The 25,666-nt window shown below is 45.1% G+C and overlaps 1 protein-coding gene and 1 pseudogene across 1 annotated transcript; both read left to right on the forward strand.

The window, feature by feature from the left end:
* Positions 1-485: 485 nt before the first annotated feature.
* Positions 486-6,506, forward strand: LOC106027029 (keratin-associated protein 9-1-like; annotated as a pseudogene).
* Positions 6,507-16,629: 10,123 nt separating this feature from the next.
* LOC100735266 (keratin-associated protein 9-2-like) lies at positions 16,630-17,579 on the forward strand. Its single transcript, XM_003466965.2, has one exon. The coding sequence runs from the start codon at positions 16,665-16,667 to the stop codon at positions 17,133-17,135; it is 471 nt and encodes a 156-aa protein (XP_003467013.1). The 5' UTR covers positions 16,630-16,664; the 3' UTR covers positions 17,136-17,579.
* Positions 17,580-25,666: the final 8,087 nt, after the last annotated feature.

The raw sequence follows: 25,666 nt of genomic DNA on the forward strand, positions 1-25,666 counted from the left end.
TGGATGAAAGTGGCGGTAATAACATGAGGGCTGCTGCAGACAGACAGGCCCAAGTCACCCTCAGTGACAGCAGCTCTGGTGGATACACTCGGACCAAGCCATGGAGCAGTCTATCCCAGTGCACAGGTCAGCATCATAGCTCTCCACACAAACTCCCTGTCCACACAGGATCACAGAAACCCACGGAAAAAGCACAGCTCCCATCACCCACGCTGCCACACGAGCTGTCAGAGAACATATGATGGGGACTCCAGGAAGGAAGCTGATGATGGTTTCTAGAAGCATTCCCCTGAATCAGGCACAATTAGCTGTTCAAAGCATAAATGGTAACAGGGCTAGAACACTTAGTGAAGAGCTTCCTCCTTAAGACATTTCCTGATAAAATGCAGAAAACAAACAAGGAAACTCTCCCCATTGGTCCCCATGGTGGGGGGGTCAAGGTATAAAAACCCCGATGGAAAGAGGTCATCACATCCTGAGAAAGTCACCTGTGACCAGGACCCGCCCTCCACACCTGACACCATGTCCCACTCCTGCTGCTCCCCTTGCTGCCAGCCCACCTGCTGCAGGACCACCTGCTGCAAGACCACCTGCTGGAAACCAGCCTGCATCACCAGCTGCTGCAGCGCCCCCTGCTGCCAGCCCAGCTGCTTTGGCCAAACCAGCTGTGGCTCCAGCTGCTGCCAGCCCTGCTGCCGCCCATCCTGCTGTCAGACCACCTGCTGCACGACCTGCTTCAAGCCCAGCTGTGTCACCACCTGCTGCAGCACCCCTATCTGCCAGCCTAGGTGCTGCGTGTCCAGCTGCTGCCAGCCCACCTGCTGTCAGTCCAGCTGCTGCCAGCCCAGCTGCTGCCAGCCCAGCTGCTGCCAGCCTAGCTGTTGCCAGCCCACCTGCTGCCAGCCAGCCTGCTCTGGACCTGTGTACTGCACCAGAACCTGCTACTATCCTACCTGTGTCCGCCTGGGCAGCGGCCTCCCCGAAAGCTACAGATCCGGCTGCTGCCAGCCCTGCAGCTGCTGACCAATCTACCACAGCACCATGACCGACCTTACACAGACCTCCCAAGTGCCAGCACCATGGAACTCACCCTCCTCTCTCTGCTAATTATACACAGTCATCCTACTGCCAGCACCGTCTGGCCAGTACAAAGGAAGCTGGACAGGGGGGACAATCCCAGCTTCTGTGGGGTTCTCTTCACTAAGCAGTCTGCTCATCAGCCTCCTCTCCTCACCTGGATTCCTCCCTTCAGCTGTGACAAAGTGACTGAGCTAAAGAAGCTGAGGAAACTCATGACTGTCAGACTAGGTCTTTGCAAAGTCAAGCTTTGATAAGTTTGCGTCAATGTACTCAGTATTCTGTGACTTTCATGACAACCTAATGTGCTTTCCCCATTCTGGCTTCTCTTCTCACTTGTCCTAATAAAGTCCTAGCTGTATCGCATCCTATATTGTTTGTTTTGTTTCAGTGATTTTCATTTCGCATGTGTGATGCCCGCTAAGTCACACAACAGTGCGAAAATTAGGCAGCACCAACAGGAGTCAAGAGACTTGCATGGTGCACTAGAACTAACCCTTGGGCTGGGCACTGGGAGCCAGGGCACAGGGAATGCACCCATCCTTCACACCCACAGCTCATGTCCGATGGAACCACCTTCCCACACCCACTCCCCACACTGTGATTCCCATGTCCAAGTCTTCTTAAGATTAGTGGCTGCTTTTAAGTGCTCTTTTAAATCATGGGAAGCTTTGCTCTCAGTCTCTGCCGAACCACCAGTCAATTTCTTTACATTTTTTTCATTGCCTCTTGTACTCCTGACACCATCCCAGGTCTCTGATGCGAGAAATTCCTCTAGGAGCGCTTTGCTGATGTCATCGAAAACGCATTTGTGTACATCCTCTCTCTGCTCTTCATCTTGACAAAGAGCTGTGTCGGTTACTTCCCATCCCGGGAACCACATATCCAAATTAATTTGCCTTGTGATGCAGAGAGAGAATTTGTTTCAAACTAACACACCATCAAGGGAACAAACAAATGACAAACTCCGGGACTGCAGGTTGCAGGGCACTGGTCACATCAGCCTTTGGTGCTTCCACATTCGCTAGATCACATGAGAGGTAAAATTGCTCCCCGCACTGTAGGGGTGTGGGACTCTGGTGAAGGGAGAGAAGGGAAGGCCTACGAGGGAGCCTAACAAGGATGTGTGGAAGCACTGGGGAAAGGGGTCCTTACTACCTGGAGGTGGAGCTAGAGTTGGTTTGAGCATGGAGAAGAAACCCAGACCTCCTGAGTTAGAGAATAAACAGCAAAACACTCAAGCATGTGGTGATGTCAGGCTGATCCCTTATGAGAAGGGGAGGAGGAGGGCAAACAGCTGCAGGAGCCAGGCAGCCTCCCGAGGGCATCTCAGGTAGTCCATCATCAGGTGCCCTGTGCAGTCCTAGCTGGGGATGAACGGTAACAGCCCTGTATGGAGGGAAAAGTCATCACTCAGGTGCTTGCTGTGTTTTGTTTTGCTTCGCTGTTCTGCTTCTCTTTAGGGAAGCAGAGCAGGCTGCTCATGGACTGAACACTCAGCTCTCGCCAGGAGGGGAGGAAAAGAGCACCGCACATCCCACCACGTGCTCGACAGCTGCAAATCTCAGCATTTTTTTGGGTGCATTATTTTGCCTAAATTGACAATGTAGACACTTTGTTGACACCCTTTCCAAATTACAGTCACATGCTCTTCTTAAGCGATCTTTATTCAAGTAGTAGCAAACACAAGCCTAGGGGAAGTGTGCTCTTAGAACGCCCTTGAAAACCGAGTACAGAAACCGCGCACTTCCATGTTGTTCATGGGTTTTCAAACAAAATGTACTTAGTAGTCTAACCCCAAATTCCGCGATAGCGCTGATGATGGAACTTCAAGACATGCAAGAGAAGCCATCGGAAAAGCTCTACATTAAGCCCCATGACTTGGATTCAGGCTGGGAAATAACCAGTGGTCTATAACTGTTGCATCATGTTGGAACCAGCTCTGGCTTCAACAGCAAAAATGTATCATCATGGGGTTCTGCAGTTCAGAAATTCACCCTGTGTTTTCTGGGTCCAGATAAAGGTGTTCTCAGGCATGAGTTCACTGCAAAGCCACCAGGAGAGAGGCCATTTCCTTTCCTCCACTGTCAAGAGCTGCTCTGTTTTTGGCTCCTGGCTCCGTTACTCAGACCCCTGTCTACCATCGCATGAACAAACTGACTCTCTCCCTCCTTGCATTCTAAGCACCCATATGGTTCATGGCATGCAGATCATGAAGATTAACCTTTCCTCTTAAATTACTTATCTAAATCACATCTGCAGAGTCGCTTGAGCCATGTGAGGTGAGAGACACGTGGGGGATCAGGACATGCAATATTTCAGAGATCATCTTTCTGCCCATGGAAAGACTCTGGGATGTGTCCAGGATTAACACATTCAGAAACCGTGCAGACATTAAGGAGCAAATGGAAAGCAGGCTTAGCTCATCCAAAGTGATCCATTCCCAGACACATGGAGAACCTTCTCAAAGAGTATAAATTACAATATTGCAGAGGTCAAGACTGTGGAAGAATGGCTGCATTCTTCATTTGATAATTCAATCTCCTCTACCTTCTCATGACTCTCTTCAGACTGCTATAGTGTTTTTCAAGTTCATTGCAAGATCACACCGACTTCCTCACACTCGACTGTATCTTGAAGATTTAAAATTTGATATCTGACAAATCTCCTAAGCATGTACCACCCAAAACTGCCTCCAACTCAAGGTCAGCTTTCTACCTCAGGCCTGTTTCTCTCCTTGCAACACTTCTGCTCCTTAAAATTGAAATGGGATTTAATCCTTTCTTTCATTTTGGGTTTTTTTGGTTTTTTGTTTTTAGTGATGCTGGAGATGGAGCCCAGGCTTTATACAAGCAAGACAAGAGCTCTACCACTGAGCCTTATTCCCAGCCCTTCATGCATTTTAAAAATAGGATGAATCACTAAAGGGAACCAAATGAAATACCTGCCATGAATAAGAGGAAATAAAAGAATGGAATAGATAGACCTGGCTTGCAAGATATTGGTTTGGAATACCCAAACTGAGGACCTTATCATGGAAACCAAAGCTCATGAGAAAATGAAAAATAATGCAAGATATACATAGCAAACTTAGAGGATGCCACTAAAACGTCAATTTGAGGCCCTTCTAAACCATTTAATATTTATACTAGAACAAACTATTAAATTATTAAATTTTGTATAACTGTTAAAAAGCTACAGAATAAAAATGAGTTCAAAAATTAAAGTGAAAGACATATATGAGAATGGAAATTAACGAACTAGAAGACAAACATGAAATCAAAGTGAACCGTAAAATCAGAAATTGGTACCCTGAAAAAAATTGTTTAAAAAATAATTTCTAATAATACCTATAAGAAAATACATAAATTTTAATAATATTGGAAATTATAAAGCATGTGGCTGTGAGTTTTCACAGAATGCTTGATAAATTCAACTGGAAAATATGAAATTGGATCCCTATGGTACATCATGTACAAAAATAAATCTAAGTTAGGTGAGAATTTAAAATGGACCCAAAAACTTAAAGTCTCTTAGAACGTAATGTGGATGTATATCTTTTAGACCTGAGAAAGAAAAATCTTAATCACCAAGAAAAAAATCCCTGATTACAGTGAGTAAGAAAGAACACCACCTTGGATCATAGTAGCATGCATAATTTATGTTCTTCAAAAGACACTAATTCAAATGAAAAAATATTCACAAAGATTGTGAAGGATTTTTAAATACACAAAACAATAAATTGTTGCTACGTGGAATAAACAATGCTAAAGACCAAATTTTTAGAAAGTATATGACCCCAACCAAAAACTAGAAAATTAAAATGACAACACCAAAGAAATTTCTTATTGAGATAAGCATATATCATGAATGCACATATTCAGAATATTTGTCCAACCTGATTAGTACAAGAAAGATTAAATCAAGACCACAATGGGCCTTTACCCCGACTGCATTGGGTAAATTTATCTTTTCTTGACATTGGGAAAATAGAATTGTTATCATTACTAGACCAATACAGGATACAAATTAGTCATGAGAATGCATTGAATTCAGCTCCCTGCTGTGGGTGGTGAGACTTTATTGCCCTTGCCCTATTTGCTCCTGCTACACATTTAACATTGAATGTTATTCCCAGAGATGACACTAGGTTTCAATTTCATTAAACATCGAGGTCATTAATGGGTAATTACATGGCACAAAATTTTCTAATTTTGTGTGGAAAAACATGGACTTCAGGTGCCAGATTTCAGGAGACTGCTCCTGAAGGCAAACAGGGTTAAGTTAGGTTAGGACCTAAACGAATTGATGCTCTGTGGATCCCTGTGCAATTCCATCCTCTGTCCTCCAGCTCTGCTGGCACTTTGCATTAAGAAACAAACATGATACCAGACATACCACCCATGCATCCTTAGATGAAAGTGGCGGTATTAACATGAGGGCTACTGCAGACAGTCAGGCCCAAGTCACCCTCAGTGGCAGCAGCTCTGGTGGACACACTCGGACCAAGCCATGGAGCAGTCTATCCCGGTGCACAGGTCAGCATCATAGCTCTCCACACAAACTCCCTGTCCACACGGGATCAAAGAAACCCACATAAAAAGCACCGCTCCCATCATTCTCTCTACCTCAGGAGCTATCAAAAAACACATAATAGGGAGGCCAGGAAGGAAGCTGATGATGTTTTCTAGGAGCATTCCCCCTGAATCAGGCACAATTAGCTGTTCATAAATGGTAACAGTTTTAGAACTTAGTGAAGAGCTTCCTCCTTAAGACATTTCCTCATAAACTGCAGAAAACAAACAAGGAAAACTCTCCTCATTGGTCCCTTTGTGTGGGGTCAATGTGTGAATGACCCTGATAGGAAGAGGTCAGCACATCCTGAGAAAGTCACCTGTGACCAGGACCCGCCCTCCACACCTGACACCATGACCCACTCCTGCTGCTCCCCTTGCTGCCAGCCCACCTGCTGCAGGACCACCTGCTGCAGGACCACCTGCTGCAGGACCACCTGCTGGAAACCAGCCTGCATCACCAGCTGCTGCAGCGCCCCCTGCTGCCACCCCAGCTGCTGTGGCCAAACCAGCTGTGGCTCCAGCTGCTGTCAGCCCTGCTGCTGCCCATCCTGCTGTCAGACCACCTGCTGCACGACCTGCTTCAAGCCCAGCTGTGTGACCAGCTGCTGCAGCACCCCTATCTGCCAGCCTAGGTGCTGCGTGTCCAGCTGCTGCCAGCCCACCTGCTACCAGCCCAGCTGCTGTCAGTCCAGCTGTTGCTAGCCCAGCTGCTGCCAGCCTACCTGCTGCCAGCCAGCCTGCTCCAGGCCCGTGTCCTGCACCACATCCTGCTACCTCCCCACCTGTGTCAGCCTGTGCAGCCGCCTCCCTGAGAGCTATGTATCCATGTGCTGCCAGCCCTGCAGCTGCTGACCAATCTCCCGCAGCACCTTGACCCACCGTGAGAAGACCTGCCACATGGCAGCACCACTGGAGTCACTCTCCTCTCTTTGCTAATAATACATGATCATCCTACTGCTGTCACTTTGTCAGCAGATGAGGAGCTTACTCAGGTGGACAATCTCAGTCACTGTGGGGTTGTCTACACTCACCTGACTGCTCATCAACATCCTGTCTTGACCTGGATTTCTGCTCTCAACTGTGACAAAGTGATTAAGCTAAAGAAGCTGAAGAAAGTCATAAATGTCACATTCGGTTTTTACAATGACAAGTATTGATCATTTTGTTTCAGTGTACTCATCCTTTTGACTCATTTCGTGTTCCCTGCATGACGACTTTGTCCTGTCTCCCCTCCTAAAGGAGAAAAGCCTGTTTGTTTCCTAATAAAGCCCTCATTGTGTTGTATCCTCTGTTGTGATTTGTTTCTATGATTGCTTTTGCATTTAACATCTTATCTAAGTTACGTAAATGTCCCAGCCTTGGCCCCACCAGCTTGAGTAAAGTGAAACAGTCTCTTGGGTATCTTAAGAAGCACAGAATCGGGTCCAGGATTTGGGCATTTTTATTTCTGCTCTGGTGCACTGGAATCCACAGTTTATCAACAACATGAAGACTGAGCCCTCGGAAGATGAGCATTTTAGGGTCGTTTCACACTGTGGAGACAGCAATGCTCACATTCACAGGTCCCTTTCTCCCCACTACAGCCTCTCCCCATGCTCTTCTCCTACACCTTGGCAACCAGCAGCCCTATCCTAAGAGCAGCAACTGGCTCTCACCGTCCTCCACCTGACCCTTGATCACCTCTGTGTCTGTTCTATCACCTGAATTTAGGGATTTTTCTTTACTTCTTGTATTCCTGACACAGATCCAGGATTGAATGTCAGAGGCTTCTCTAAAAGCAGTGTGTTGTTATGGAAACAGTATTCCCATGTGTCCCCTATCTTCCACTGACCTCTTTCTTCCATTGACCACTTCTAGCAAGGTAGAAGTCATGCTCTGTGAAACACAGTCCAAATCTAACTGAAGTTGAGAGTATATTTTTCCCCAGTCAAAACACGAAGTGAAACTCAGTGATGACAAACCCTGAGGCTCTGGGTCGCAGTGCCCTGGTCACATCAGACTTTGGTGCTTTCATAATTTCTTAATCTCGTAAGTGGTTAAAATCACTTCCTGAGATTTGTGGGGGAAACCCAGTGAACAGAGAGAAATCAAAATTCTGGGTGTCTGGGATAACAGCAATGTGAGGAAACAGAGAAATAGAAAGAGGACTTGGTGAGCCATGACCAGAGCTCCTGAAAAAGAAAACAAACAGGTGACTCTGTTGCTCGGTGCCACGTGGGCTGAGGATTCCACAGGAATGGAGGAGAAAGGTGTGGGGACCGGCTGAAGTTGAAGATGGAACACATGCAGGGCTGGGGTAGGGCTCATCTCAAGAACAGAGGATGCCTGAGCCAAGCCATGTGTGTAAGCTGCTCTAATCCCAAGAACACTGGGCACCTGAGACAGTTCACGTGGAGAAGCCTAGATGCAGAGGCTTCAAGTGCTACTCAGTCTCCTAAGTGTATAAATAAATGCACTGCAGACACCGGAGCTCTCCTGCTCCTTCCCACTCCTTCTCCCCCTCCTCCTGCTTCTTTGTACTTCCATCAGGAGAGAGGGCTCCACACAGCCTCAGTTCTCTGTACTCCAACTGTTGCCCTTTTTCTCCATCTTCTCCCCGTCCTCACCCCGGGAACATTGAGAGCTGCATGAGACGTGGCATGAAGGAAATGACCAGGTCACTCCTTCTGCCCCTCTTTGAGCGGCAGAAGCTCTTCCACACCCCTGACAGGACATGGTGCCACATGTGTGGTCTCCTCACATCTGTGCCTCACAGTTTTCCACTACGCACCTCCGGCACCCAGCTGTAGGCAGACCTGCATGGAGAGATAAGTCCTAACCCAGAAGTTTGCTTTGTTGGTTTACTGGTAGCAGTCAAACAGGGGTTTCAAATGTCTGAGAGTGGATGGCATTAGATGCCCACCTTTTGCAGTGGGTCTCACCAGCTGCGATGGCAGTGGCTGTACCACAGGTAGTTCTCAGCTGACCAGTGAGACATTTATTTTGATATCCTGCCTCATTCCCAGCTCAAAAACCTGGCCTGTCCTGAGTGCCTTATCCCACTGAAAAACTATATATTTTTTTCTTGAAAGTAGAATATCTAGCTGAGCGTGGAGGCACACACTTGTAATCCCAACACTAGGGAGGCTGAGGCAGGAGCATTGCTGCAAGTTTGAGACCAACCTGGGCTACATAGTGAGCTCAAGGACAGCCTGGACTACATTGCAAGATCTTGTCCCCCAAGAAATAGATTACCTTCAATCAGATGATGATAAACTACACAACCCTTAAACATGAATTTGCATACTTTGCCTCTAATTCCATTAATTTTATGTTAAATTTCTATTTTAAGCAGGCAAATATTGTGCTTATCACCAGGTTTATAGGAAACACAGTAGAGACCCCAGGTGCACCTGCATTATGCTTCATCGGGGCCATAAACAAATTTTATGTTTTAGTTTGGGTAATTTGTGCTATAATATGTTGGATTTATGATGTTTTACATCATAGTTGGCTAACCAAACTGTCCTGTAGCCTGTCTTACTTCTGAAAGGTAAATACGCTGTGCTGTAGATTTCTCTTTAGGAAATTTCACTGCTCCTGCTGTTCTGGTCCAGTCTGACGTTCGTGTACTGTAGAGGTGCCCATTTTCCTTTTCCTAAGTTTCCACCAGTGAGTTAAATAGCTAAATCCTTCCTGTGGTTTTTATTAATTTACAAGCAAGTTTAAGGCACAAATACTGGTAAAATATAACACTAATATGGAAAAATACCTGGTTTAGTTTCAAATCACAAGTCTTGTATTCATCTCTTTTCAAGTAGAGAGCTGCACCTTGAAATTCTCTGCTCGTGACAGATTCTGTACAACCACCACTCTTAAGATTTTGCTTTTTTTCAAAGAAAAGAAATATAAGAGTCTAAGCCCAAACCCCCAGCCATGCAGATACTTTAACTTCATTAGATAAGTGAGCCCTCAAAAGGTCGCTACAGAGAGTCACATCAATGTCACGTACAAATACAGAAGGATTGAGACAAGTATTTGCTTTCTGTTGTGGTGATAGCAACCTGCCACAAACCTAGTGGCTTAACACGTATTTATTATCTTGCATTTCTGGATCAAAATGAGCTTCTTTTGACTCAAACTAGTGTTCCCAGGATGCGTTCATTCTGTAGTTGCTGTAGAAAATATCATTTTCTTGCATTTTCTAGTGACTGAAGTCTTTGGCTCCCATGCCCACATTTAGAGCCTCGTGTGTTCAGGGGAGGACTTTGAGAAGGTGGTTGGATTGGGGGGATGGTACACTTATCAGTGATCCACTGATGAAACCTTGGATGAAGGTGCAGCTCTCAGAGAGGGCCAGTTTGGAAGAGGCAGGTGTGGGGCGTGACCTGGATGAATGAATCCCTCTAGACCCCTCTCTTCTCTCCCTGCTTCCTGGCCGCCATTACAGCAGCATAAGCTTTATGCCACTGGATCCTGCCACTATATCCTTCCTGCTTGGGTGCTATAATGGTTGATACATTGTATCAACATGAAAAGTTTAGAAGTTTAACTAAGTTAGCAGGGGTCCAGAGTCCTGCTCTGTAAACATCCTCATCCTGTGCAGGAGGGGGGCATGGAGATTATGAATGCTATGTGTGCCCTGGGGAGGAGAGGTAAAAGCTGCTTACAACACAAGGGTGGCTCTTCCCCACCTTTCGCTCTGGCTGCTGCCATCTTGAACTGTTGTCCCCGTGCCACACCACCCTCCCTTGGGGCCAGCTGATTACAGACTGAAACCTCCACAAACTGTGAACTAAATCAATCTTTCCTCCCTTAATTTTGGGTGTGGAGTATTTTGTCTAAGCGAGGAGAGAAAAGCAACCAAGACAGGTGCCAAATGACATAGACAGAATCCTCTAAAAGCTGTGAGCCAAAGTAAACCTCCCGTCCTCACGTGAGTCTCTTTAGCTCACGTGAGATGGATGACACAGTCCCTGGAGATGAGCCACGGTGTCTCTGAGCATCCCTTATGTTGCCCACAAGAAGAACCTGGATTCGGCCAAAACGAAAGTATTGACAAATTGCAGGGGTAGGGGGATTTGAGAAGCAAATGGGAAAATGTACTTAGCCCTATCATTTTGATACCTAGAAACTTTTCCAGACACAAGAAAACTAGCTTGAAATCACAAAAACTAAAATACTAAGGCTTCCAAGACAGTCAGTCCAGAGAGGTCTACTTTCTTTCTTGCTGGTCAGTGTGTTCTCAGGCTGCAGGAGTTTTGGGAGGTTGATTACAATCTCTTACTCACCTGACCATCTCTGGGAAGATGTAAAGTTGAAAATTCCCTTAAGCTTATGCCACAGGCTAAAATCTGGGTTCCTCTAGGGCCAGGTTTTTCACTCGAGGGATGCTTATCTCCTTCTGACTTTTTATTTCATGGATGTAATAATGGGGATTACATCACTGACTCCAACGCCCCTTCATTTTTCTACCACGTTATAAAATTTCAAAACCATTTAATGCATTCTTCCTTTCTTAAATAAATCACTAAAAAATCAAATGAAATATTTAGTGTAAGTAATGGAATAAATCGTGGAGTAGGAAAAGCTGATAAAAATAAAACTATTATTAGCTGGATAGTATGAAGTCTTTTAAAAATTTTAAATCTTTGTCAATTAATTGAGAACTGGCTTGGAATGACAAGTTTTAGAGGATTCCATATGTCAAATTTTGAAGAAAGCCTATATAACCCTTAAATATTTATACTAAAAGCATTAAACATAGTGTTACTCTTAAACTAGAGAATGAATTAACAAAAAAGGAAAATGAAAAGGATAAGTGAAAGTTGAAATTAATGAACTAGAAGCCAAATAAAATGCGGACTATAAAAATCAATAATTGATGTCATGGAAAATCTTTCCTGCATAGATAATAATAACCAGAAAAAAATGAGATACTCTAAATAGTATTGTAAATGAAAAGGGCATGTACCTATGGTTTTACAGAGAAGATTGAATAAATTTAGCTGGAATGTATGAAATTGGATACCTATTATGCTTCATATACAAAAAAATCATAGTTCAGGTACGTTAAGGACTTAAAGTAGACTCAACAACTTAAAAGTTCTTAGAAAACAAAATAGATATTCTTGAGATCTTAAAATTAGCAAGACTGCATCTTCAGTACAAAAAAAATTCTTATCTATTGCCAATAGAAAAGATTGCCAAATTTGATTATGCTAATACATAATTTCATTTTCATCAGAAGATATTAACAAAAATGAAAAAGTTAATTACAAGCTGATTTAGTAATAGGCAAACCAATTGAGTAACACAATACCAACTGGTATTAAAGGAGAGAAAATATTCCAACATATCAGTTTTTCAGAAACCAAATTAAAGCTTATCACATGAAAACTCCAACCAGCTAGACATACTGAGATTGACATGTATGGTAAATGAATGTAAGAAGAATGTGAGAATCAATATTCAGGAAAAAATGCAAGCTAATACCTCGATGAGCTATTGTACACCCATTTCATTGAATAAGATATCTCATTTCATCTTTGGGAATATAAGGTCCTTAAAATTACCAGGTTAACAAGTGGGAATTTGGAAATGTGTCTTGGTGACTTCCCAAACCTACGCTCTACTTTACCACCACCTACTCTTGAAAGAGGTGTCCACCATTTCAGACTCTTGTTGTTTGTCATTATCCTCCGTGTTTGACAGTTCTGGACCCATAAGATTTATTTAACTAATATAGTCTGCCTTTCATGTCCATGTGGTTAGCTTCCAGGATTAAACCTACTGCCGATCAATATCATCTGGGGAAAATGTATCTATATTTGTAATGGTTGATACATTGTGTCAACTTGAGAAGTTTACCTAAGTGACTCAGCAGGGGGCCAGGGGCCTCACTGTGCCCTGTCCAAGAGGAGGGCACAGAGATGGTGTGAGTGCTGCACCCACCAGAGGGCGAGTAGCCAGCATGCGATAAATACAAGGGAGGAAAAGAAGCTTGTTTCCCCACTTTTGCTGTCTTCTGCCACCTTGAATAGTTGCCCCTGTGCCATGCCACACTGCTTTGGAGCTAGCTGATTACAGATTGAATCCTCCACAAACTGTGAGTTAAATAAATCTTTCCTTCCTTAATTTTGGGTGCCAGGTATTCTGTCTTAGCAATGAGAAAAAGTAACTAAGACCATGTTGAACATATACAGACTTTTTTTCTTATCACTGCTCCCAAAACAAAAATTAGAATAACCAATTACATAGCATCTACACTGTACTAGGTGTCACAAGCAGTCTAGGGATGGCTTAAAGTGTATGGGAAGATTGCATCAGTTACAGGCAAATACCACACCACTTTGTTAATAAGGAATTTGAATGTCTGCAAGGTTTAGTATCCTCAGGATCCTGGAGCTCGTACCCCAGGGATATTGTGTTTGTAAATATGAATGAGTGGGACTGGGGATTTAGCTCAGTGGCATAAGCACCTGCCTTGCAAGCAGGCGTCCATGAGTTCGATCCCTGGTACCGATAAAAAGGAAAAAATATTTTTAAAAAAAATGAATGAGTACACTTCCACGAGTTGTAAAACAATATACCCCAGCCCTATCCACAGCATACACTTCATTTGCTGCAAAGATCATCATGAAACACACTGTGGGTCAAAACTGCAGGAAAGGCACTTCTAAAAAGTCTTCGCTTTGCACTTGGTCAAAACGCAATGCTCTGCTTCCCCTCCTTTTTATTTGCCTTATTTCCTGTTTGGTCCCAGAGTGCAATAGTCAAATGTCACAGGGGAAAATGCTAGGTGGTTCGCTACAGTAGCCCATTTGATAATAAACATGAAACCCTAAAAAATGTTTAAATCTCCATCAGTTAGCTGGAGACTCACCTTAACCATAAGGAATTATGGAGAAATATCTGAGAAAATAAATGACACTGGCTTTTGGTACCACTTTTCTCTCCCTGGATTTAGCTGATTGAGAATACAGAGTCAGAGAGAGAGACACTCAAGAGTCCTCATCACTGGCGGTGAAGTTGACACTGAAGATGGTGGGAAAAGCTTCAGGGTGACTGAATATGACCGAGGGGGAGAAGCAAAGTCTCCATCTTCATTTCACGTTAGGTGCAAATAAGTTAAGGCACATTGCAAATAAATATAAATAGTAAAGCTGTGAGCTTTTAGGGCATAATAGAGGACAGTTTCCACATGGTCTTAGGATATTCATCGCTTTATTAACCAGGAAGTTGAGTACGCTATTAAATGCCTCAAAAAGACTGACTTCCTCTACAGCGTTGATGAGACACAAAGCACCAAGAACAACCATGTGTTCAAACATACAGGTGAGATCAAAACATACAGTGAACTGAAACTTAAAGTCTTTTATTAGAGTAGAAGACGTGTTGGCATTCCTCTCCCTCCCAATACTCCCCTCACCTGAACACACTTTTCTCAGTGTCCTTGACACTTTCTGGAGAGTTCCAGACGTCTTCTTCCTTGGATGTCTTTAGTTGTGCTGTTGTGGTTGCCTTGAAGTCTCTAAAGGACTCAAAACCTGTCATGGTCATTGTGGCTCCAGGGAAAGCTGGAAATCACATGATGCTGGATCCTGGGAAGGAGAAAGATGAGGACACTGCTAGGTTTTTGTGAGCTTGCCTTTGTACTGGACAGCAATCAGCAGCGGTCTTCACCACATTTTTGACCACACCTCATAAAGACACTCCTGGGACAGGATTTCTAGAACTGCCTCAGAAAGTGGAAAGAACAACACGAGAAGTGTTTCAAAGTGAGTGGCAGGATTTTGAGGCGGGTTATGCTACGCATCTTCTTCTGTAATACAAATTTTATTTAAATATTCACTGTATATGTTGATCACACTTCCTGTATATTACTGCAATTTCTTGCAAAAGAATTTGGAATGATCTACTATTGTTGGTCTAACACAGTACACAATCTATAATCCAGATGTTTAGTGAGACAAAGTTTCACTGTGTAGTCCATGCTGGCCTTGATATCACTATGTAGTCCAAGCTGGCCTTGAACGCAGGGCAATCCTCCTGCCTCAGCCTCCTGAGTACTGGGATTACAGATGTGTGCCACCACACCTGGCTAACAATCCAGGCATTTAACTTTAAGGATATCTTTTATATAAGAGCCTGCACACCTAGAGCAAAATGTAGACAAAAATATTCAGACGGGCATGATGTAAAATGGCCATCAATGATGCAATGTATTGACACAATGTATTAATGATCCATTATTTAATGGTACCCTCACGCCATGATCAGAAAACAGCAATGGAAATGACCAAATGGTTACATGTGGCAGTGTCAGCAAGTCTTACAAGATAAATTTAAGCAAAAGAAACCAAACAAAATGTGTGTGACCCATAATTTCATTTGGGTAAATTTCAGAATGTGGCAAAACTGTATGTCAACTTACTGGTTACTTCATAGGAAAGAGGAAAAGACTGTAACAAGGAAAATACCATGAAGCCAGTGACCAGGGCGGTGATGGCGAACCTTTAAGAGCTTTCAGTTATAACAAGCAGCCATCTGGGACCCGCATGCCGTACGTTGGCCACCACTGTACTAGAGGATGCATGTAAATGAGTTTCCTGCCATGAATGATGAACACACTATTCCCTTGTCATATTTGGTCAAGCTGCACATAAAAAAAACTATGTCCTTCACTAAGAGGACATTGTCCTTCCATTTCTTAAAAATATATCTGAGCAACTACATTGAAGATAACAATACACCATACATTAACCATTGCTAATCTCCTGTTACCTTGTTTTGAAATTCTGTATCATTGTTTTTAATCTTGTTTCCTTTTAAAATAAAAAATGAAGGGGCCTAAGGCACCCTCACATGGCACATACTTCTCTCATTTTATCATGGTGGGCACATAGAGGGTGCCCCACCTCAAGTGTCTGATCCTGCTGCTAAACAGGGTTAGGTTAGCAACTAAATTGTTTGACATTTTCTGAATCCTATCTTTTCTCAAAGTGCATGCTGTTCTATAAAATATATCCTTAAAGTTACTTTTCTCATTGTTGGGATGAAATGCCAGATACCCACAAGTTACAGAAAGAAAGGTTTCTTTACCACACAGTTTTAGAGGTTTCAGTCCACAGTCAGCCGGCTCCAAGACAGGGCAGCATGGCAGGGGAGAAACAGTCCATGCCAGGCAGACAGGAAGCAGCAAAGCAATGTGCAGCCAAAAGAAGCAACAAAAGCAGAAGCCTGACTTTCCCCTTACTCCTATCCAGGTTACCAGCCTTTCGGGTGGCACTACCCAGAACTGTGCTACTCAAATCAGGGAACTAATTGGGCACCACAGGCTCTAGATACACCCAGCTCCAAAAGGCCCACTTGTGAGCACCTCCAGCTTTGGGAGGATATCTAGATACAAGTCATAACACCCTCCACCATGTTTCTTCCTTCGGCCTCCAGTTTGGGTGCCACTTGGTACTGAGAAACATGGTTCCACCATTTTCCACCCACACATCCTTGGATGACACTGGCACAAATAACACAGAGGTTACTGCAGACAGACTGGCCTAATGTCAACTCCAAAGGGCAGCTGCTCCAGAGGACTCACTCGGACCCAGGCATGGTGCAGTCCATGACGATGCACAGGTCAGCACCATGGCTCTCCACACACACACTCGCTGTCCACACAGGATCAAAGAAACCCGCTGTAAAGGCACAGCTCCCAGCACCGCTTCTGCCAAGGACCTATCAAAGTACACGTGACAGGGAGGCCAGGAAGGAAGCTAATGATGGTTTCTAGAAGCATTCCCCCTGAATCAGGCACAATTAGCTGTTCATGAATGGTAACAGGGTAAGAACACTTAGTGAAGAGCTTCCTCCTTAAGACATTTCCTCATAAACTGCAGAAAACAAACAAGGAAAACTGTCCTTATTGGTCCATGTGTGTAGGGTCAGTGTATAAAAGACCCCGATGGGAAGAAGTCAGCACATCCTGAGAAAGTCACCTGTGACCAGGAACCGCCCTCCACACCTGACACCATGACCCACTCCTGCTGCTCCCCTTGCTGCCAGCCCACCTGCTGCAGGACCACATGCTGCAGGACCACCTGCTGGAAACCAGCCTGCATCACCAGCTGCTGCAGCGCCCCCTGCTGCCAGCCCAGCTGCTGTGGCCAAACCAGCTGTGGCTCCAGCTGCTGCCAGCCCTGCTGCTGCCCAACCTGCTGTCAGACCACCTGCTGCACGACCTGCTTCAAGCCCAGCTGTGTGACCAGCTGCTGCAGCACCCCTATCTGCCAGCCTAGGTGCTGCGTGTCCAGCTGCTGCCAGCCCACCTGCTGTCAGCCCACCTGTTGCCAGCCCAGCTGCTGCCAGTCCATCTGCTGCCAGCCAGCCTGCTCCGGGCCCGTGTACTGCACCAGAACCTGCTACCACCCCACCTGCGTCCACCTGTGTAGTGGCCTCCCTGAGAGCTATGGATCCGGCTGCTGCCAACCTGGCTGCTGTTGACCCTGCTATCTGTCACACTCCACCTTTCCATCAGCTGATCCAACTCTTGTGAGTGAGTCACTCTCCGGCCCCTGACAACAAGTCTTGCTTGTCTTCTTGTAGAAGGTCTTAGCATGTGCCTGCTGTGAGATGCACCTGGCTTTGCTTCTCCTGCCCTTTCATCCATGTTCTAGCTTCTGGTCCATCTTATCTACTCTTGACCTTGAGTCATGGTCCTTATATGGCAAAAACCAATTCTCTTCTGTTGTCTCCAAGCAACCTAAAAAATAAAAACAAATGTTTATTTTTCTTTACTCTCCCATGGATGAGTGATTAGCGTTTAATATTTCCTCAGTGTATTCCCCATCTTGTGGCCTACACTTCTCCCACTGTGGTCATCTTATTGTCTCCCCACTGCAGGGAGTCTCTCCTTGTTATTTCCAAATAAATCTGCATCTCACTGCATGTTGTCCCGTGTTTTGTTTTGTTCTCTAGAATTCCCTTTATACGCAGTTCCATTCATACTCCTTTCTACCTCTACCACCCCTTTGGAGCCCCACATTTACCTCACAGGGAATCGCGGGCCAAGAACACCTCTGGTTTCCTAAAGCTGAGAAGAGTTTCTGGTTCCGTATTGTGGCTCATTGCCCAGCTCCTCTTACTTTATCTCACCGATCCAGAACCTTACCTCCTACACCAAGGGGCGGTAACTACACTCTGAATGTGTGACCTTGCCTGGCTCTGGCTTCTCTTAGTGAGGACAGCTTCACCCTTTGATATGGTAAACACGTTTCTGTGCTCAATTAGAGAAAAGTGGGGAACCAGGAAAGAAGGAACTGTATACAAACACACATTATAGTTAGCAGTGAAGGAAAACAGGAGGTGCTAAATGCTCCCCAGTTTGCTGTTCTACCTCTCTCTCTCTCTCTCTATCTATCTATCTATCTCTATCTCTGTCTCTATCTCTGTGTTGTTTCTGTGAACAGCCTAGGCCACCCAGGGCTAGCAGGAGCAGAGGCCATTGTGCCTGGCAGCTCGGCTGGCAGCCAAGACTCCTGCTCTGGGTGCAGCTGAGCAGCCATATAAGGCCTTTGGGAGAAAGTATGGGTGGGCAGGAATCAGGGCTGGTGCGTACCTAGTAGATACTGAGTTCTCTGCTTTACGTGCACTGTCTCATTCTCACAGAACCCTGAAAAGGAAGTCGTACTGCACTCAGATACTCTGAGTACATGCAGCTGAGCAAGTAATGTACACACCAGCTCTCGCAGCTGCACAGCTCATGAGCAGCCTGATCACGTCTACGAAATAAGGTGTTTCTATAGTATCTGACTTAGAAGGCACAGGAAGAGACCAATCCTGTCACTTTGTGGCCAATAAAATCTGACAGGTAAAAATGGATGGTGGTGCTTTACATTTATCTAATGTTGTGAAAAATTTGGAGAGGAGAGGAGTAGAAAGGAGGTGAGAGGAGCAGGAGGGAGAGTGGCAGAGCATGGGGGTGAATGTTTGACTAGTGATTCCGAAGCCCAGGGATACACACTACTGTTTGCAACATCTGTAGGGGGAAAAGGAATAAAAATGGAGTAGATAGACTGTGCTTGATGATGGTGACTGCAATACAGGGAGGGTGTGACCTCAAAGCAGCCCACAAAATGATGCAAATAGAAATGAGAGGCAATGAGAATGTCAGTTAGTTCATGAGGGCTCCGTCCTGTCAAATGGCGTGTAGGAAGAGCACAGCTGTTTGGGAAATGCCTCTGAACGTGGTCATAATGATAAAGAAGAGTTGGCGTAGTCCAATAAAAGGAGCCTGGGGAAAGTGGCCAGGATGAAGGTCTTCCCAGCAAGGCAGAGTCTGCATGCCATGCTTGGGCCGAAGGATTTCTGCTTGGTGGGAAGGTATGATCCTAGGATCAGGAGCAAATGGATGTGATTTCCTAGAAGCAGGCACCAAGGAGAAGACCGTTAATGAGAGTGGAAACCCAGAAAGAGTGCCACTCTGGCTGTATAACCACCAGTGACCCCCAAGAGGAAATATGTCAGAAGCTTATAGCATAAAATTCAGTAACAAAAAATAAGCTTTAGTACACCTAAATAGAATAAGCTACTATGAGGTTCTGAGTTCAGCCTTCATGAAAGCTGAGCACCACCTGGCAGGATATTGCATCAAGGAACAGTAACTTTAGGTGAGTGTTATGGCTTGTGCTTAGATGCCCCCTCAAAGCCTCATTCAGTCATACGTGGGGCTTTTCGGAGGTGGCTGGATCTAGAGCGTGTGATACCAAGATTAAGTGTATGATATGGGCATCAAAGGTGATTACTAAATTATCCCACTGATTGGTTTGGCTGATTGATCTGAGTGTGGATAACAGGAAGACCCGTGCCAGGTGTGAGTACTGCCCTAAGGGTGATAACCTGAGTACATTACAGAGGGACAGAAAGAATATGCCATTTGCTGCGTCCACACTTCTTTGATGCCTTCTGCCCACCATGAATCATTTCTTCTTTGTTTGCACCACTCTGCCTTGGAGCCAGCCAACTATGCACACAAATGCTCCAAACTGTGAACTAAATAGAGCTTTCTTCTTTTAACCTTCAGTGCCAGGCATTTTGTTTCAACAATGGGAAAAGTAACTGAAACAGAAAATGATCATTATTGGACATGTGCTCCTCCCGTTTGGAGACCATTGCTATGTGTCTCTCATCTTTCTGCAGAGTTGCTCCTATAAAATTAAAATAAAAATTTTAAACATAATTGCTTTGTTTTCCACCAGCAATTTAAATTATTCCATGCATTTAATCACCTTAACACAAGAAAATAAATCCTGATTGCCTTAATAAGAACATATAAAGAATTTTACACCTTTGAACACATTTTGCAAGATTTAAAATATTCTAGAAAATTGGCATTAGGCAGAGCCCTTCTGGTTACAAAAAAAAAAAAAAACCTCATAAAAGTAGGATGGTATGAATCAACACAGCAAGGAAAGACTTCCAACATTTTCCTCTGTAAAAGCATTAAGAAAACTAGCAAAAGTGATGGAGAATAATGTTTTCAAGAATCTGAAAATAGCCAAAATCTTGAAACAATCTGAGAGTATTCATTTAAGAAAAATACATGTGTACATTGTGATTTAAAAAAAAAAAAAAAAACAGTGACTTTTGTGTCATTTTACCTTGTCCTAATTCCATGCGTCTTCCCAGCTTCATATTTGCCTCCAAATCTGACCACCTATTATCATGGTAAAAACCAGCAGCCTGCAGTGACTGAGGTCAGCTCAGCCTGCAGCCAGGGCTCTTCCTAAATCCATTCCAAGAGTACTATCATCAACTGTCTTATCAGGCAGTTCTCTGGAACCCTCTCTTACCAGGCTATAGTTTGAGCTGTCTCCAATCTTGCTAAGTCTGAAGGGCCTTTTCCTCAGAGGCATTTGCTGCACACCAGTAGAGGCAACTGTTTAATGTCATACCCACTCAGAGGCAGAAGACAGCTGGGAAGTACCAGAAAGCAACATTTACATGGGCCTCAATAAGCACTTATGTATCCCTAGGAATTGAGGAGGTGAAGCACACACAACAAGCTATGTGTGTGTCCCACAAGACCCGAGAAGAACCTAGGCTATGAGCTCTGGCTGAAGCTCTGTGGTTCCCACAGGAAGTGAAGGCTAAGGCAGAGCTGCCTGTTGTCTGATTGAATGTGAACTGTGAGCACACATCTAGCATGTACACAAAGGCCTCAGCAATGACCAGGAGATTGCACGATGTTGGTTGGAGGTGTTTAAGAAGTTTCCAATTATTAGCTGAAAATTATCATTATTTTTATTATTATTATTATTTCAGTAACCATACACATTAACTTAACAGAATTAACAACAAACAAACTAAAAGGAATTCTGATCTCCAAAAGTGCTACATTGTTACTGTAAAAGTCTAGTTTTCAACTTGAAGATGACATAGAAAGATGTAAGAAAGAATCACACACACACGTGCGCACGCATGCATGCATACCCATAGGGGACATTAGAGCTTCAGTTCAGCACAGAATGCTGATTCAGAATCCTGGCTTATTCCTGGCTCTTTCCACCTGGGAAAAAAAATAAATAGAATCAATTAAAGCTGTATTTTAAATGTAATGGTAACAAGTAAAACAGTAAAGTTTTTAAAAGATAACAGAGAATGTTTTCTTAATGTTGGGCTACATAAAGATTTGGTAACCAACTCTAAATGTACCCTTAAGGAAGTGTTAGAATTACTGGGTTGCTAAAAGTATTACATGTTAAAGCAAGAACTTTTACTTACTGAAAGACAACATTGTGCACATACAATAAAATAAAAGACAACATGAAGAGAATAAAAGACAAACACACTAGAAGACATAGGGTAAAATGTCTTCAGCAGATACACTTTAAATACAATGTGTGCACAGGACTGCAATACCTTCTCCCCTCTTCCTCCTTGTTCCTGTGTGTCTATCAGTGTGGCTTGGCTTAATGTAATCATCTTACATGTTTTATGTGTTATCTGGCCTATTAGCCTGGTTTTCAATCTGTATGTGTTATAATTGACTTCATAAGTTCTTTTAAGATAAATAAATGAATCTGATGCAGTAAAAGTAAGAGGTATCACAGCAAGGGAGTGAAAAGAAGGGAATTGAAATGTGTTATGCACATGCACCAATCCCCTACAGTGATTAAAACTGAAAACATGTGCTAATAGAAGTAAAAAAGAAACTTAAAAAAAATACACAATAAATGTGGCACTCTACTGATTCCACATCTATATGTGATATCTGTAATAACAATCTCTGTGGATACAGCTACATAGACATATACAGATCTCTGTTGGGTTATATAGATATCCAACTCACATACCCAGAATCCATGCAATCAGTACAACACTAACAATGGGGAAGAAAAGACTTGGATAGGCGCCTAAAGGTCTTGGATAGGCGCCTCACACTAAAGGAAAAGGAACAGCAAATGCCTAATACACGTTAGCCATCAGACAAAAGCAAATCTAAGGCACAAGCATGCTCTGTAGAATTCAGAAGTCTCAAAATGTCAGTCAGGGGCTGTCGGTGTCGCTCCCGGCCGGCAGGAAGAACACGCGACAGTATCGGCGGTGGTCAGGCTTTTCTTTATTCTCCTTCTCCACACAGTCTGCCCCGGGATTCTTCCCGGCCGAAGCCTCTACCGGTCCGCTCTCCGCGGCTCCTTCCGTGCTTCTCCTCTACAGTCTGTCCCGAAGCCTCTACCGGTCCGCTCTCCGCGGCTCCTTCCGTGCTTCTTCTCTACAGTCTGTCCCGAAGCCTCTACCGGTCCGCTCTCCGCGGCTCCTTCCGTGCTTCTTCTCTCATGGCGGGAGAGGCACTCACTTTTATAGGGTTACAGTGGCCAATCAGTTCAAAGCGCGCGATGCGGGCTGATTGGCTAACATCAGTTGTTGCTGATTGGCTAACATCAGTTGTTGCTAGGCAGACTATCTTACAGAGCGGGTTGTTTACCAAGCAGGAAGCAGGAGATAAGCGCCATCTTAGCACACTCGATGGGAGGGGTAATCTAGCTCAGGCTTTGCTCTTTCTTACAGGCCTCACGTCCGCCAAGTAAGGCGACCGGGCTCGGCTGCGGCTCCCAACATCTCCCCCTATTTTATTTTACAAGAACGAGCGCATCGCAGCCCATCCTGGATCGAGCATAGAGGCCAACGCCCTGTATCTGAGGCCCACCGCAAGCCTTTGGGTTGGAACCTGGGCGGCCGTCCCAGGGTCCACCAAGGCCTTGAGGCCCTCGTCCTTTTTTCCAGGGCCAGGGATAGGTCAGACGGAACCTGGGTGCACATAGGCATACGCTCACGTCTCTCCTTATGATCCCCTTTGGAGAGGCATCTAGATTCGGGGTGGAATCTAGCGATCCAGCGGCTTTCGTGCGATGTGGGGTAGGGCCTGGCTTAGGTCGAGTCATGCTGGGGTGGCATGCTCTTACCCATCATTGACTCACCTACCCTGCTATATATTGTCACCTTAGGGAGGAGAATGTGGGAAGCCTGTCACTTTTAAACGCGGTCGTAGGCCATGCGAGCGAGCCATGCATATACAAGGGTAGCACATAGGGGAGCAAGCCGTTCCAGGCCCCCAAAAAGGGATTGTCCTGCAGTTCTTATAGGGCTCATCTTGTTGTTGGGTCTGCGGTTGGCCTCTGGTGGAACAGGCCTGATCCTCAGTCGAGGGACTTGTCGCACGCGTCAACCTCTCTGGGACCCACAGTGGTTCTCGTCCCAATCCCTGCGGAAAGACACAAACCGCGCCTCGGCTTCCTCTTTTGTATCTCTGCCCTCCTTGACGGACCCTTCTCGGGAGCTTCCTGACTGTGCCTGTTCAAACACCTTGCGTACTTCTACAAGTTCTTGAGAGCTCCCCCCGTAACTACCCTCACTCTTTAGGCACGCGTGTATCATTTCCCACAACGGACGAGCAGAGACCGAAGCTCTACCCTCCCGTTCTGCTAGGGAAAGGTCTCTGCCCAACTTTTTCCAGGAGGGTAGGTTTACATGCCCTATAGGCAGAAACCAGGGAGCAAAGCTGTCAATTTCTGCAAGGAAATTTTCTAAAGTCTTACGCCCCACCTTGAGGTCCTTGGACTTTAGGAGTCTCCGAAGGACCAACACCAAGGGCTGAGCATCTTTGTCCAGTATGTATTTATATCTTGTTGTGTTCTATTATTTTGACTCACCTCGTGAGGCCTAGGAGACCGGCCACTTACGCGTGAGCTCGAGAGGAGTCTAAAAACCCTGTAGGTGCGTGCCACCCAGGGCCCAGGTTTATCCTCTACTCACCTGTCCTGCAGCACTGTATCGGAGACTGCTGTCCACTGCCACGTCTCGGGGCTGATCAGTTCCCCGTACGGGCCACCAGATGTCAGTGTCGCTCCCGGCCGGCAGGAAGAACACGCAACAATATCTGGCAGTGGCTAGGCTCTCTTTATTTTCCTTCTCTGCACAGTCTGCCCCGGGATTCTTCCCGGCCGAAGCCTCTACCGGTCCGCTCCCCGCGGCTCCTTTCGTGCTTCTTCTCTACAGTCTGTCCCGAAGCCTCTACCGGTCCGCTCTCCGCGGCTCCTTCCGTGCTTCTTTCTCTACAGTCTGTCCCGAAGCCTCTACCGGTCCGCTCTCCGCGGCTCCTTCCGTGCTTCTTCTCTCGTGGCGGGAGAGGCACTCACTTTTATAGGGTTACAGTGGCCAATCAGTTCAAAGCGCGCGATGCGGGCTGATTGGCTAACATCAGTTGTTGCTGATTGGCTAACATCAGTTGTTGCTAGGCAGACTATCTTACAGAGCGGGTTGTTTACCAAGCAGGAAGCAGGAGATAAGCGCCATCTTAGCACACTCGATGGGAGGGGTAATCTAGCTCAGGCTTTGCTCTTTCTTACAGGCCTCACGTCCGCCAAGTAAGGCGACCCGGCTCGGCCGCGGCTCCCAACAAGGGGCTCTCTGTTAACGTGAACTACATATCTTCCTTCTGATCCAACAGCTTTAAACCTGCATGTTTACCACAGAGAAGGGAAAAAGAAAAAATCATGGCAGATCACTCCCCGGCTTGTTCAAATGTGTAAATTTACAGATAAAAATATTACAGATGTCATTTAATGGAGCCTATTTCCTCCATTTATAAAGGCAGGAGGACAAATTGTGCTAACTTTTATATTTATGTCTAAAAAGCTCCAGCATATCTCGCTCACTTAAGTGACCATGCCAGATAGAGGTGGAGATGAATGCTGATGTGCTGATGGCTCTTGACACCTGGTGTGCAGCTGCTGCCTGTCTCTTGCTCTAGTGCAATGCGCATATAGAAAAGGTTCTGCCCATCCCCGAGTTCCTTGGACAGAAATGGAATCTAAGTACAGGGCAGGGTGCCACAGATTGGGTTGTTTGTTGCAACCTTGAGTCAGGCTTTTCTGAGTAATCAGCCTTGCTTGGATCCAAGCAGTAATTCAATTCATCACAGAAGGAATCGTCTAGAACCCAGACCCTTTGTGTCACTTTGCAATCTAAGTATAGCTAAAGGACAAAGGTCCAGGAGGAACCACTGTTCTGACTCTCCTCACACTAACAGGGGCAAACACTGAGCTGACACTGTTACATAAGCAGAAGTCATGCCGAGAGTGCCTCTTGCCCCTTATTTCTGGAAAAGACTTCCTAAATAGCATTTGCAATTAAGAAAAGACTGTAGGGGCTGGGGGTTTAGCTCAGCGGCATAAGCACCTGCCTTGCAAGCAGGCGGTCGTGAGTTCGATCCCCGGTACCGATAAAAATGAAAAAGACAAAAAAAAAAAGAAAAGACCGTAACACTAATTTCACAAACTCCAAAACACTCAGGGGACAACTTCCTTATTGACAGTGCATCAACAACACAAATAACAACAACAAAATACAAAGAAAAATCCAGCTCATTGGCTCCAATATGGGGAGTCCAGGGTATAAAAAGTCCAGATGGGAAGAGGTCCTCACATCCTAAGAAAGTCACCTGTGACCAGGACCCACCCTCCACACCTGACATC

The sequence above is a fragment of the Cavia porcellus genome, unplaced genomic scaffold (genome assembly GCF_034190915.1).
Source record: "Cavia porcellus strain 051 isolate PalLab524CR breed Dunkin Hartley unplaced genomic scaffold, mCavPor4.1 scaffold_6, whole genome shotgun sequence".
NCBI lineage: Eukaryota > Metazoa > Chordata > Mammalia > Rodentia > Caviidae > Cavia > Cavia porcellus.

What these genes read in the sequence shown, in the direction of transcription:
- LOC100735266 (XM_003466965.2), top strand. Translation starts at nt 16,665, where the DNA reads ATGACCCACTCCTGCTGCTCCCCTTGCTGCCAGCCCACCTGCTGCAGG.